General features: G+C 36.7%; 1 protein-coding gene across 11 annotated transcripts in view; it reads left to right on the top strand.

Annotated features, from left to right (window-relative positions):
• ACER3 (alkaline ceramidase 3) overlaps positions 1-15049 on the top strand; it is a 158419-nt gene that overhangs the window by 119253 nt on the left and 24117 nt on the right. For all 11 annotated transcript variants that reach the window (XM_049098737.1, XM_025419593.3, XM_025419594.3 and 8 more), the window contains one exon: positions 5281-5339. In XM_049098737.1, coding sequence (XP_048954694.1) covers positions 5281-5339 — 59 coding nt within the window. The remainder of the gene's footprint in view (positions 1-5280; positions 5340-15049) is intronic.

The following is a 15049-nucleotide window of genomic DNA, read 5'->3' as shown; positions in this document are numbered from 1 at the left end:
CTTAATCCAATATGACTGGTGTCCTTATAAAGAGAGATTAGGACATAGTCATACACAGAAGAAAATCATATGAAGACATCAGAAAAAGATAGCCACCTACAAGCCTAGAAGAGAGTCCCTCAGAGAAAACCAAGCTTGCTGGCACCTTTACCTTATATTTCTAGCCTCCAGAACTATAAGCAAGTAAATTTCTATTTAAACAAAACAAAAACCTAAAGTAATTCTTGAAATAATTATTACCTATTTAATGAAATAGGTCCCTCATATGATAACCAAGAAAAAGAAAATATGCATATTCAAATAATATTAATTTATGAAATATTGTCAATATATTTTTAGTTTTAAATAAACCATTTTAGTTATAATTATTAAATTATATTTAATTTATTATTAGATAATATTAATAAATTATTAAATAGAAAGGAAGTGGATATTAAATAGTGAGAACTAATATGCCACAGCTCATATAACAAAGTTGAATAAGGCTCATAAACATAATATTGGGTACAGGAAGCTTGACACATATAGGATTCCATTTATTTATTTATTTATTTATTTATTTATTTATTTATTTATTTTAAAGGTTTGTTTGTTTGTTTGTTTGTTTATTTGTGATAGACATAGAGAGAGAGGCAGAGACACAAGAGGAGGGAGAAGCAGGCTCCATGCTGGGAGCCCGACGCAGGACTTGATCCTGGGACTCCAGGAACGCACCCCGGACCAAAGGCAGGCGCCAAACTGCCAAGCCACCCAGGGATCCCCTGTAGGGTTCCATTTATAAAGAGATTCAAAACAGACAAAATTAAACTCTAATGTTAGAATAGTGTTGAGTCTTGAGGAAGAGAAGGTATAGAGCTTGAGAGGGATACTGAGGTTGATTTAGAGTACACTGTCAATGGTCCATTTTTAATTACAAAGTCAAAAAGTACAAGGGTACTTGTTTTATGATAATCGTCAAAATGTTTATCTTTTAAGCACTTGTGTTTGTGTGTTTCAGTTAAAAAATTTATTTATTTATTTTTTTATTTTTTTAAAATTTTTTTAAAGTTAATAAAAGTACAGAACTTTTTGGTTAGTAGATATGTTGGGGCTAGGAAGGGTTGTGCTTGTCTTCTGGGGAAGAGGCCCACTGGGCTGGTCCTTAGGCACACCTGCCCAAGAAAAGCAGTACCAGGGTAGCACAGAGGGGTGGGACCTGGTATAAGCATTAGGCAACCAGTGTTAGTGCATAGCATTTGTTTACTGAAGTTGGTTTACGCTTAAGGGATGGGGAAAGTAAATGGTGCCAGCTAGCTTCTTTATCCCTAGGGGAAGGTATTCCACACTCCCTGTTCTCATGAAGCCCTCCCAGAAGAGCAGATAATTTCCCCCCATGCATCCTATGTGTTTTTTAGTCGCTTTTTTCACCCTCTTTCTCCAGGTTGTTCACCTGCCTGGAGCAGCACAGTGCACTTTGGGCTCTATCATAGCCAAACCTGCTAACTTCCAAAACTCCAAACTTTAGGGACTTGCTGTGGCAGGAACCCATGCTGGGCTTCTCGGTGAGGGTCATGACATGCTGGAACCAATGCAGGTTTGACCCAGAAGGGCAGCTGCACTAGAGCAGAGGCAAAGCAGGCTAAACAATCAGTGTCCAGGTTAGCTGCCCTTAGTAGATTTTTCTGGGTCTTTGGTGAGGGTAGAGGAGCAAAATGCCACCTGCAGGCTCCTTTGTCCCCAGAGAGGCAAAGCCACCTCTCACAGATGCACTCCAGGAATAGGAAATAGTCACTTTCCACCATGTGTCCCGGGTAATCCTCAGATCACACCTTCTGCCCCAGAGATACTTGCCTGCCTTCTCCCCAGGAGCAGGGCAGTGCCCTCAGGTCTCTATCCCAGACAAACCCATGAACCTCCATAACTCCAGTCTTTTGAGCCCTGCTGGTTGCAAAAACTCGTGAAAATTAGCCCTTTCCATTTTCCCAACCAATAGCTTTAGGGAAGTATCCTCTTTGTATCAATCACTGTGCACTCCTCTCTCTCTCTCACCTTTCTCCATGACAAAGGCTCCCCCTCTTCCACAACACCCATAAAGTGTTTCTCCCCCAAACCATGTCTCCACACATCCTACATTCCTTCCTATGGTCTTTTCTCTCCTAGTTGTGCAGTTTGTTGTATCAGTCCTCAGGTTAATTTTTTGGGTATTCAGAATGGTTTGATAGTTACCTAGCTGCATTCAAGGAACCAAGGCCAGCCTAGGGTCCTCCTACTATGTGCCATCCTAGCTCCCCTTCTTTATACCACATCTTCTTTATCCATTCATCAGTTGACTTGGGCTGTTTCTATATTTTGGCTCGGGTAGATAATGCTGCTATAAACATTGAGATAAAACAAAACAAAAAACAAGAAAAAAAAAAAAACATTGAGATAAATGTATCCCTTCGAATTAGTATTTTTGTATTCTTGGAGTAAATATATAGTAGTGCAATTGCTGGATCATAGGGTAGTTCTATTTTTAACTTTTTGAGGAACCTTCATACCGCTGTTTTCCAGAGTGGCTGCACCAGTTTGCATGACCACCAACATTGCATGAGGGTTCCCTTTTCTCCACATCCTTGTCACAACAAGAAACCTGTTGTTTCTTGTATTGTTGATTTTAGCCATTCCGACAGATGTAAGATAATAACTCATTTGATTTGTGTTTCCCTGATGATCAGCGATGGTGAGCATCTTTTCATGTGTTCATGTGTCTGTGTCACATCTTTTCTTATGCCATCTGTATGTCTTCTGTGGAGAATAGTCTGTTGGTGTCTTCTGCACATTTTAATTGGATTATTAGTTTTTCAGATATTGAGTTTTATAAGGTTTTTTTAAAGATTTATTTATTTTAGAGTGAGAAAGAGCACAACCTGGAGGAGGGGCAAAGGGAAAGGGAGAGAAAATTTCAAGCAGTCTGTGCTGAGTGTCAAGCCCAATTTGGGGCTCAGTCTCATAACCCTGAGATCATCACCTGAACTGAAACCAAGAGTTGGACACTTAACCAAATGTGCTACCCAGGTACCCTGAGTTATTTTAAGTTTTTTTTTTTTTTAACGTATTTTGGATACTACCCCTCTATCATATAAACAGTCCTAAAATTTGTATGGAACTGCAAAAGGCCTGAATAGCAAAAGCAAACCTTGAAAAAGAAAAACAACTTGGAGGCATCACAATTCCAGACTTCAGGTCTGGAATGGGAGAAGATATTTGCAAATGACATATCAGATAAAGGGCTAGTATCCAAGAAAATCTATTTAAAATCTTATCAAACTCAACACCCAAAAAACAAATAATCCAGTCAAGAAGTGGGCAGAAGATATGAACAGACATTTTTTCCAAAGCAGACATACAGGTGGCCAACAGACACATGAAAAAAATGCTCAACATCTCTTGTCATCAGGGAAATCCAAATCCAAATCACTATAGATACCACCTCACACCGGTCAGAATACCTAAAATGAACAAATCAGGAAACAACAGATGTTGGCAAGGATGAAGAAAAAGCAGACTCTTCTTACACTGTTGGTGGGAATGCAAGCCAGTGCAGGCACTCTGGAAAACAGTATGGAGATTCCTCAAAAAGTGAAAAATTGAGCTTCCCTATGACCCAGCAATTGCCCTGCTAGATATTTGCCCCAAAGATACAAATGTAATGATCTGAAGGGGCACACGCACCCCAATGTTTATAGCAGCAATGTCCACAAATAACCAAACTATGGAAAGGCAGAGATGTCTAACAGATGAATGATTAAAGAGGATGTGATACACACAAACACACACACACACACACACACACACACACACATACATGCAATGGAATATTAGCCATTATAAAGGATGAATACTTAACCATTTACATCAACGTGGGTGGAACTAGAGGATATTATGCTGGGCAAAATAAGTCAATCAGAGAAAGAGGTATCATTTGGTTTCACTCATATGTGAAATATAAGAAACAGCACAGAAGATCATAGGAGAAGGGAGGGAAAACTGATCGGGAAGTAATAGAGAAGGAGACAAAACACGATAGAATCTTAACTATAGGAAACAAACTGAAGGTTGCTAGAAGAGAGGTGGTTGGAGGAAGGGGTAATTGGAATGGGCGTTATGGAGGGCACATGATCTGATGAGCCCTGGGTGTTACACAACTGATGAATTATTGAACTCTACATCTGAAACTAGTGATGTATACTGTATGTTGGCTAATTGAATTTACATTTTTTAAAAAGGTGTAATAATCAAAACAGTATGATATTGGTACAAAAATAGACACATAGATCAGTGGAATGGAAGAGAAAATCTGGAAATGAACGTACAACCTTAAGGTCAATTAATCTTCAAAAAAGCAGGAAAGAATATCCAATGGGAAAAAGTCTTTTCAACAAATGGTGTTGGGGAAACTGGAGTGCCACATGCAAAAGAATGAAACTGGACCACTTTCTTACACCATACACAAAAATAAATTAAAAATAGGTTAAAGAGGGTACCCTGGCCTGGGTGGCTCAGCAGTTGAGCACCTGCCTTCAGCCCAGGGTGTGATCCTGGCGTCCCGGGATCGAGTCCCATATCGGACTCCCTGCATGGAGCCTGCTTCTCCCTCTGCCTGTGTCTCTGCCTCTCTCTCTCTCTCTCATGAATAAATAAATAAAAATCTTTAAAAAATAAAATAAAATAAAAATGGGTTAAAGAGCTAAATCTGAGACTTCAAACCATAAAAATCCTAAAGAAGAACACAGTAACCTCTTTGACATCGGCAGTAGCAACTTCTTTCTAGATATGTTTCTGGAGGCAAGAAAAACAAAAGCAAAAATAGACTATTGAGACTTCATCAAAATAAGAGGCTTCATCAAAATAAAAAGCTGCACAGTGAAAGAAGCAATCAACAAAACTAGAAAGCAACCTATGGATGGGAGAAGATATTTGCAAAAAGTCTGTTCTTTAAAATGTAACCAAAAGGGGCAGCACAGGTGGCTCAGCAGTTAAGCCCTGCCTTCGGCCCAGGGCATGATCCTGGAGACCCGGGATCAAGGCCCATGTCTGGCTCCCTGCATGGAGCCTGCTTCTCCCTCTGCCTGTGTCTCTGCCTCTCCCTCTCATGCTCTGTGTCTCTCATGAATAAATAAATAAAATTCAATAAATAAATAAATGAAATGTAACCAAAGGTAGTAAATTTTATTGAGAGGGCTATTTTTGTAGGCAAAATATACTTCCTTTGCCAAAGAATAATGATTTTACTAACTTCATTTTTCCTTTCTTATTCAGGTTATGTATGGAATGTTGGTCTTCACATTAGTACTTCGATCTATTTATATTGTTACATGGTAAGTGATTTGGATCAACGCCATGATTTAAATTATATTCAAGCAATAAAGCTATAGCCTAAGTTGAAATAATACATAAAATACAACTCTAGCAGTAATATTGATAGAGAGCTTTAGGCCAACATTTATTGTGGTATAAGATAATACTAGTTCTTTAAACAAGGTGTTAATTGGCATCCTGTAAAAACAAAAGTTCCAAAATTAATTTGAGGAAAACTATGTATGATGGCCTCCTTTTGAATATTTGTAATGTACATTAGTATATTGCCTTGAAAAATGCTATAGTAAAAATAAAAATTGTTTTTGTGTTCCTCAAACTACTGGACTCAAAACGCTTCTTACAAAACACTTTTTAAGGAATATTGTTAATGTCACAAAGAATCAGTACTCCAGAGAGATGATTTAGGAAATAGTTACAATCTTTATAGAGTTTATGAAGATTAAATATAAATATTCATGTGAGTACCTTCCACGTGACCTGGCCACATAGCATGTGCTCAATAAATAAATAACATGATTTATTGATTTATTCTTTTTTCTTTTTTTAATTAAGCGTTTTATTTTGAAGTAATTATAGAAGCACATGCATTATAAAATAATAGAAATCTCCTGTACCCTTTACCAGTTTTCTCCAATGATGTCTTGCAAAACTATAGTACAATATTAAAACCAGGATTTAACATTGGCAGTCAAGATACAGAATAATTCCCTCACCACAAGGATCCCTGTGTTGTCCTTTTAAAGCCATACCCACTTCTTTCCTACCCCATCCTTTCACCAGCTATCCTTAACCCCTGCCTGGCATTCACTGATCTTTCCTTCATTTCTATAATTTTTTTAATTTCAAAAATATTATGTAAATGGAATCATACAGTATATATAACCTTTGGGATTGGCCTTTTGCACTCAGCATAATTTACTGGAGATAAGTACAAGTTGTTGAATGTGTCAGTGGTTCAACCCTTTCAATTGCTGAGTAGTATTCCATGGTATGGATGCATAACCATTGACCTGTTAAATGACATCTGAATTGTTTCTAGTTTTTGACTATAAGGAATAAAGTTGCTATGAACATTTGTTTATAGGTTTCTGTGTGAATATAAATGTTCCAGTCTCTGGAATAAATACTCAGAGTGGAATTGCTGAATTGTATCATGGTTATTATATGTTTAGTTTTTCTTAGAACTCCCATGCTATTTTCCAGGGTGGGTATGACATTTTACATTTCTACCAGCAGTGTTTCAGTTAACCCAGTTTCTCTGCATTTTTGTCAATATTTCATGTTGTCACTATTTTTTATTTTAGCCATTCTTATAGGTATGCGCTGATCTCTCATTGTAGTTTTAATTTTCATTTCCCTAATGTCTTAAGATGAACATATTTTAATGTACCTATTTGCCATCTGTATATCCTCTTAGTTGAAATGTTTGTGTCTTTACCCATTTTCTGATGGTATTGTTTCTTATTTTTTAGTTGGGTTTTGAGAGTTCCTTACATATTTTTGATACTAATCCTTCATCAGACGTGTAGTTCACAAATATTTTCTTGCCCGGTCTATATACCTTGTCATCTCATACACTTCACAGAGTCTTTCACAGAGCAAAAAAGGTTTTAATTTTGATATGGTCCAGTTTATCAGTTTTCATTTTATGGATCATAGTTTTTTTTTTTTAATTTTTATTTATTTATGATAGTCACAGAGAGAGAGAGAGAGGCAGAGACACAGGCAGAGGGAGAAGCAGGATCCATGCACCGAGAGCCCGATGTGGGACTCGATCCCGGGTCTCCAGGATCATGCCCTGGGCCAAAGGCAGGCGCTAAACCGCTGTGCCACCCAGGGATCCCTGGATCATAGTTTTGATGTCAAATAAAAGGACTCTCTCTAACCCTAGATTTTTTTCCTGTTTTTTTTTTCTAAAAGTTTTGTACAGTTGTACATTTTACATTTGAGTTCATGCTTTATTTTCAGTTAATTCTTATATATGATATAAGGCTTAGGTCAAGATCCATTTTTTTACATATAGATGTCCAGCTGCCCCAGGAGCACTGGTTGAAAAGGCTATCTGAAATTTCTCCACTGTATTGCTTTTGCTCTTTTCCCAAAAATGATTTGTAAGTATTTGTGTGGATCTATTTCTGGGTTTTTTATTTTGTTACATTCATCTGTGCGTCTGTCCCTCCACCACTGCCATACTCTCTTGATTACTCTAGCTATATAAAACAACTCTTCAAATCATGTAGACTGATTCCTCAGTTCTTTTCAAAATTGTTTTAGCTGCTTATGTTCCTTTGTCTTTCCATATCAACTTTATAATACATATTTAAATATGTCCATATTTAAAATTTTGCTGGGATTTTGATAGAAATCCATTAAACCCACATATCAATTTGCAATAAATTCACATCTTTACCATGCTGGGTCTTCCAATCTATAAATACATGTCTCTCCATTTATTTGGATCGTCTTTGATTTTGTTCATCAGCATTTTGGAGTTTCCATTTCTTGAGCAATTATAAATGGTATTTTATTTTTCAGTTTTAGTGTCTACATGTTCATTGCTATTATATAGAAATTCTTTATCTTTATCTTGTATTCTGCCATCTTGAACTCAATAGTTCTAGAAGATTTCTAGATTCCTTGAGACTTGCTGCAAATAGGGACGGTTTATATCATCCCTTCTAATGTATGTGCTTTTGGTATCCTTTTTTGCCTAACTGTCCTGTCTAGAACTTCCAGGACTATATTGAATAAGAAGGGTGAGAGTAGATACCGTGCCTTGTTTTCAGTTTCAGGGAAAATGTGTTTAGTCTTTTCACCATTGATGTAAGTGCAATGTTGGCTGTATGTTTTTTTTTTTTTAACATTTTATTTATTTATTCATAGAGATGCAGAGAGAGAGAGAGAGAGGCAGAGACACAGGCAGAGGGAGAAGCAGGCTCCATGCAGAGAGCCTGACGTGGGACTCGATCCAGGGTCTCCAGGATCACGCCCTGGGCTGCAGGCGGCGCTGAGCTGCTGCGCCACCGGGGCTGCCCGGCTGTATGGTTTTTAGATGTTTACCAAGTTGAGGAAGGTACTCAGTTTCACTAGATGTTTTTTTGATATCACTTGATATGATCATATTTTTCCTGCAGTCTGTGAGTATGATGGTATTACATTGATTGATTGTCCAATATTGAACCAGGTTTGTATTCTGAATGAACCTCATTGTCATGGTATAAAATTGTTTTTATATGTTGCCAAATGATAATTGCTAATATTTTGTTAATGATTTTTTACATCTGTAATTGTGAAGGATATTGGTTTATAATTATACTTTTTGTTTCACAGTTCTGGAGTCTAGAAGTCAGAAATCAAGGTGTTAGTATGGCTGTGATTCCTTTGAAACCTGTACGAGAATCCATCCTTACTTCTTAGCTTCTGGTGACTTGCTGGCAGTCTTTCCTACTCCTTGACTTTCACTTGCATAATTTTAGTCTCTGCCTATGTCATGCCATGGTGTTTTCCTTGTATTTCTGTGTCTTTACATTGTTGTTTTCTTATAAGAACACCAGACATATTGGATTAGGAGCCCACTCTACTCCAGTATAACCTCATCTTAATTCATTATATCTGCAATGACCCTATTTCCAAAAAGGTCACATTCTGAGCTACTGGGGCTTAGGACTTCAACATATCTTTTTTGAGGGGAAAAAAATTTAACCTACAGCAGTACTCTTCCCTACACCACTTAAAATACGCATTTTACATGAATTTATAATCACATCAGATAATACTATGATTTTTGCTCCACCATAAAACATAATTTAGAAACTCAAAAGGAAGGGACACCTGAGTGGCTCAGTGGTTGGGCATCTGCCTTCGGCTCAGGTTGTGATCCTGGGGTCCTGGGATTGAGTCCCACATCAGGCTCCCCACAGGGAGCCTGCTTCTCCGTCTGTGTATGTCTCTGCCTCTCTCTCTCTCTCTCTCTCTGTGTCTCTCATGAATAAATAAACAAAATCTTTAAAAAGAGAGAGAGAGAGAGAGAGAAAGAAAAACTCAAAAGGAAAAGAAAAATGTATTATATTTACTTGCATTTTTACTCTTTCAATTCCTCTTTCTTCCTCTCTAACATTCTAAAATTCCTTCTCTCCTCATTTCCTTTCTGTTTAGAAAACTTCTGTAGCCATTCTTTTAGGGTAGATCTGTTGGCAATATCCTCTAGTTTTTTCTTCATGTGAGAATGTATCTTGATTTTTTTCACTGGATACAGCATTCTAGGTTGACAGTTCTTCAGAACTTGAAAAATGTTGTGCAACTTTCTTCTGGCCTTCAGGTTTTCTGATGAGAGTTCCTGTCATTCAAATTGTTTTTTTTCTTATAATATAGGAAAGGTGCTGCTTCTCTCTCTCTCTTTTCAGATTTGCTCTTGTCTTTAGTTTTCACAAGTCTGTCAGTAATGTATCTTGATGTGGATTTGTTTGGGTTTAACATGTTTGAGGTTAGCTCAGCTGCTTGAATCTGTGGGTTTATAGTGTTGTGTTTTGTTTTGAGGGGAAGAGGTTTTTTGGCTAAATTTGAAAGTTTTCAGGCATTATTTCAAGTACTTTTTCAGCCCTGCTTTTCTTCTCTCCTTTCAAGACAGCAATAACATGAATGCTGTATCTTTTGTTATAGCCTCTTCTTCTTATGGCCTGATGAGGAAGGAAATCTAGACTCCCCACTCAGTCTTTGCAGCATGGTTGGGGATGAGGCTACAGTTTTTTTCTGTGGTGTTTGGCTATAGAATAGTAGTTACTTCATAAGTTTTCTGTCTTGCTAGGCTGCCTCTTCCCTGGTCATTTGGCTAGAGAGAACAGGCTTTTGTTGGGCTATATTTTTGTCTGTATCTAGTGGCATTTCTGGGTTGCTAACATCTTCAGTTCCAACTCTAGGATAAATAAGGCGAAAAGAAAATACAGAACTTATCACTGTAGTGTAATTCAGGTCCCAAAGTCTCTAACCAGTTGGCCTTTTTCTCTCCACCTTTCAGAATCTTCTTATGTTTGTTTTTATATAATGTTCAGGATTTCTAATTGCACTTATTAGGAAGAACAGAGAAAAGTGTGCCTATTTCATCTTCCCAGAAGCAGAAGTCCCTAATTTATTCTACTTCTTGTGTAGGCACCTTAGGAAAGTATAAAGAAGTGTAAGTTCTTGCCTTAAATCAAATCTAATAGATAGGATATCAATACTTTTAGAAACACAAATGACAGACCTATAAAAAAGTATATAACAGTGGAAGTCCTAGGAGATAAAACATCTTTCTTTCATCTGCCTTGCCCATAGCTTCTTTCTTATATCTTCATTTGGTGATCATTTCATTTAGTGTTATTCATTGTTTACCTGTCTATCTTGCCCATCTAGATTATGTTTCTTGAAGTCTTAGTTATCATGGTAACCCCTGGAACTCAGAATAGTGCTTACCAGTAAAGATATTTTTAAATCAGTTTGAAACTCTAGAACTTATTTGTTTGTTTTGGGTGGGGTTTTTGTTTTGTTTTGTTTACTATAACAAGATATATCTGAAAGTCTCTTTTATAACAAAACATCCAGAAATTGTGGATAAAGCACAACAAACATCTTTTTAAATGCATAGCTGAGCTCAAAAAAAAAAAAAAAAAAGAAAGAAAGAAAATTCTAAAGCATCAAATGCAAAGAAGGAGCTGAAAACTAAACTGTCAAATGAACTCTGAGATCATGGACAGGTAGAAGGCACCTTGTCTTTCAGAAAAAAATGACTCTCCTGTCAATTTGTATTCACTGTTCTGCCTTTACACAGGTAGTGAATTCAAATACACATTACCTTTACTATCTGGGAAACCTCCAGGTGTAAAATTATCTTAAACTGACCCAACATTCCTAAAGCCCCAGTATATCTGAAAGAAACAAAAGTAAATTATCTTTAAAGAAATGTAGTTTCATGTAGGTCCCTTAGGATTTCTGCAGATTGGATGGAGATCCAACAAATGTACACAATCAGAAGAGGAAATAAGCTGCCATAAGTAAAAGTCAGGAGAAACACAAATCAATAAAAATAAAACCCCCCAAATCAGATGCTGAAATATAAAGTAACTTTTTAGAAAATATTTAATGAAAAAATGAAAACATGACCAAGGAACAGAAGATTATCAAAAGTGAAATTGCATATTTGAAAAAGAATCCGCTTCTAACATTAAAAAATATGTATTGAAATAAAAAACTCAATGGATAAGATAAAAAAGTAGGTTAGACACAGATGAAGAGAGAATTAATTAAATTGAAAGGCAAGTCTAAAGAAATAAGCCAGAAAGCATTACAGAGAAACAACGCTTCTTATTGCAGTTCCAAGGGAAAGAATAGCAAAAATTAGGACAGAATAGATATTCAAAGAGATAGTAGGTACAAATTTTCCTATAATGTAGATGCTGGAAAGCTAAAAGCTGTATTTCCCTTATTTCTTTTATGGGTAATTTTCCAGATATATTCAGGTTCTGCCAATCACATGTGTTCACATAAGATTGAATTCAGAACCAAGTTAAGTGGGGGAGAGAAGTGGTAGTATGTAAGGTATCCATTTACTGGTGTGAATCTAGGGTGCGCATCATGGCTTTGGAATCAGGTGTGATGATAGCTTCCTGGTCTATGAATTATAGCTAAGGTTACAGTATGATGCTGAGTGTAACATTTGGTCCAGAGGCTTCCCAATTCTACAGCTTCCTAAGTGGGAAAAGGAAAAGTTCCTTTGGCAAGATAATTTTGTGCTAGTGTTCATTCCTAGAGAGTCTAATCCTTGCTCATTCATCATTTCGGTTGGAATTGAATATTAAACTCTTTTCTGCTCTCAATAGAGATATTATCTGCAGTTGAATTCTAAGTGTTACCTGTAGAAAAAACATACTGAAATTGCTGAACTCCAAAGACAGAGTTCTTAAGACACCCAAAGATAAAAGACATATTACCAACAAAGGAATAGTTAACAGCAGACATGTCAACAGCAACAATGGAAGCCAAAACACAGTAGACTATTATCTTCAAAATGCTGAGAGAAATTAGCCATCAACTTAGAATTGTGTACCCACAATTCTAAAGATAGGAACTATATAACTAAGATTATTCTCTTGTATCTCACATGTTATTTAAGATCCTTTTTATTTGGGAAGAAGGTACAGACAGTGATCAATTTTAGATTTTACATGTGTATTTTTGATAACCATTAAACCAGTAATTGATTTTGTAGTGACTTCCAAAAACATGAGGGAGTAAACAGAATTACAGAAACTGAATCTAAAAGATATTAGGAAAAGGAGTTAAAAGGGAAGCAGAGAGAAATCAGAACAAATACAAAGCAGAAAACAAAGGGATAGAAATTATTCAAAATATATCAATAATCACAGTAAATATAAATGGACAAAACTAAGGAATTAAAAACAAAGGCTCTCAAGCAAGGAAAGGAAATCCAGCAATGTGTTATTCATAAGAAGTGTGATTAAAACATAAATACACAGTACATTCATTGTACACCCACCATGAAACATAGCGGGCAGCTCTGGTGGCCCAGTGGTTTAGTGCCACCTTCAGCCCAGGGCGTGATCCTGGAGACCTAGGATCGAGTCCCACATCAGGCTCCCTGCATGGGGCCTGCTTCTCCCTCTGCCTGTGTCTCTGCCTCTGTGTGTGTGTGTGTGTGTGTGTCTCATGAATAAATAAATAAAATCTTTTTAAAAATTTAAAAAAAAGAAACATAGCTTAAAAGTTGCATCTCTTTTCTCAACAGGTACCAGTTATGAATAGGAATGAACTAGAAGCCAAAATGCAAAACCAAAAATGAAGCAGCTATGTTAGTTAGTAATTTCAAGTTTAAACTATAACTAAACATTGTGGCTCATATATATTATTTTATATTGTGCTTTACCCATTACTGATGGTTTGGACTTTGATAAAAGAAATTCCATAGTTTTTTATATCATAAAATGAGAATATTTCAACAGTGTACTATAGAAAGCAATATACTAATTGAAATGAATGCTTGTATATATTAAGTTATAGCCTTGGGACACCTGGGTGGCTCAGCAGTTGGGCGTCTGCCTTCAGCTTAGGGTGTGATCCAGGGTCCAGGGATTGAGTCCTGCATGAGGCTTCCCACGAGGAACTTGCTTCTCCCTCTGCCTGTGTCTCTGCTCTCTCTGTGTCTCTCATGAATAAATAAATAAAATCTTAATATATATATATATATATATAGTCTTAAACCTTTCTCTCTAATGCCTTATCTGTCAAATGATTAAAACTTTCTTTTTTTTTTAAGAGTTTATTTGATAGAGTAAGTGGAGAGAGGCAGAGGGAGAAGCAGGCTCCCCGTGAGCAGGGAGCCCAGTGTGGGACTCCATCCCAGGACTGTGGGATCATGACCTGAGCTGAAGGCAGATGCTCAACCACTGAGCCACCCAGGTGCCCCTGATTAAAACTTTCAAAAGCATAGTATTATAGTCAGCATGCTGGACCAAGAAACACTAATAAAGCAGTTAGAGCAAGTATCGATAGTGTCAGTGTTTAACAGTCTGTATTTAGCTGTGTTTATGCTACAGAAGAGCAATGTTAGTTGCATTCTAGCAAGTTAGTACTGCTGCCTTTTGAAACTCGAAAGAGGAAAACAGGACTTAATTAACTAAATGCACGTTTCTTTAAGTTACTGCTATTATCCTTAACTTGGATGCATAGCCATGCAGATTTATGTGGCTATTATTTTCACTTACTTTGCATTACTTTAACAGCTTGAGTGGAGAGCCAGACATTCTCTCTTCACCTGACTAGCAAAGGCCATTTAACTGCTGTAGGAAAAAACAAAAAACCATTTTGTGTGAAAATTAGTGACAATTGGCACTTAAGATCAGAAAAGAGTTGTTTATACTTGATGCCATAAAATGCTGTCTGCCCAAAGCTCTGAAAGACTTAAGATAGAAAGTAATACTTACTACAATACTACGGAGTTCTCATAGAATTATTACATTTGATAATAAAACCCACCTGATAAGTCTCAAAAAACCCACATAAATACATAATAATTTTATTTTTTTTTATTTTTATTTATTTATGATAGTCACACAGAGAGAGAGAGAGAGAGAGAGGCAGAGACACAGGCAGAGGGAGAAGCAGGTTCCATGCACCGGGAGCCCGACGTGGGATTCGATCCCGGGTCTCCAGGATCGCGCCCTGGGCCAAAGACAGGCGCTAAACCGCTGCGCCACCCAGGGATCCCAATACATAATAATTTTAAAAGAAAAGGATATAAAAACAGTATGTGCCACACAAATACTGACTAAAAGAAAGTTGGACTAGCCATTTTAATAACAACAAAAAAATTTAAGGCATTATTTAAAACAAATGTGTTCGCTAGGTCATTTTTAAGAGATTTGATTTACCAGGGGATAAAAGGCAATTCTAAACCTTGTATGGAAAATTTTAAGCAAAAATTGACAGAATTACAAACAAAAGTATATCAGTGCTCCATCATGCTGAGATTTTAATGCAGTAATTATATGAACAAGGATATAGACAAAATTTGAATAATATAATAACAAATTGATTTAATATATTTAAGTTAAAGGATGCTTGGTCTTCTCAAGCATGCATGGAGTAGTTATTAAGTCTACCAGACATTACGTTTAAAGCAAGGTTCAAAAACTTTAAAGCATAACATGTTCTCTGACTA

Source organism: Canis lupus, chromosome 21 (genome assembly GCF_003254725.2).
Source record: "Canis lupus dingo isolate Sandy chromosome 21, ASM325472v2, whole genome shotgun sequence".
In the NCBI taxonomy this organism is placed as follows: Eukaryota; Metazoa; Chordata; class Mammalia; order Carnivora; family Canidae; genus Canis; species Canis lupus.
This window is presented reverse-complemented; position numbering and strand designations above follow the sequence as displayed.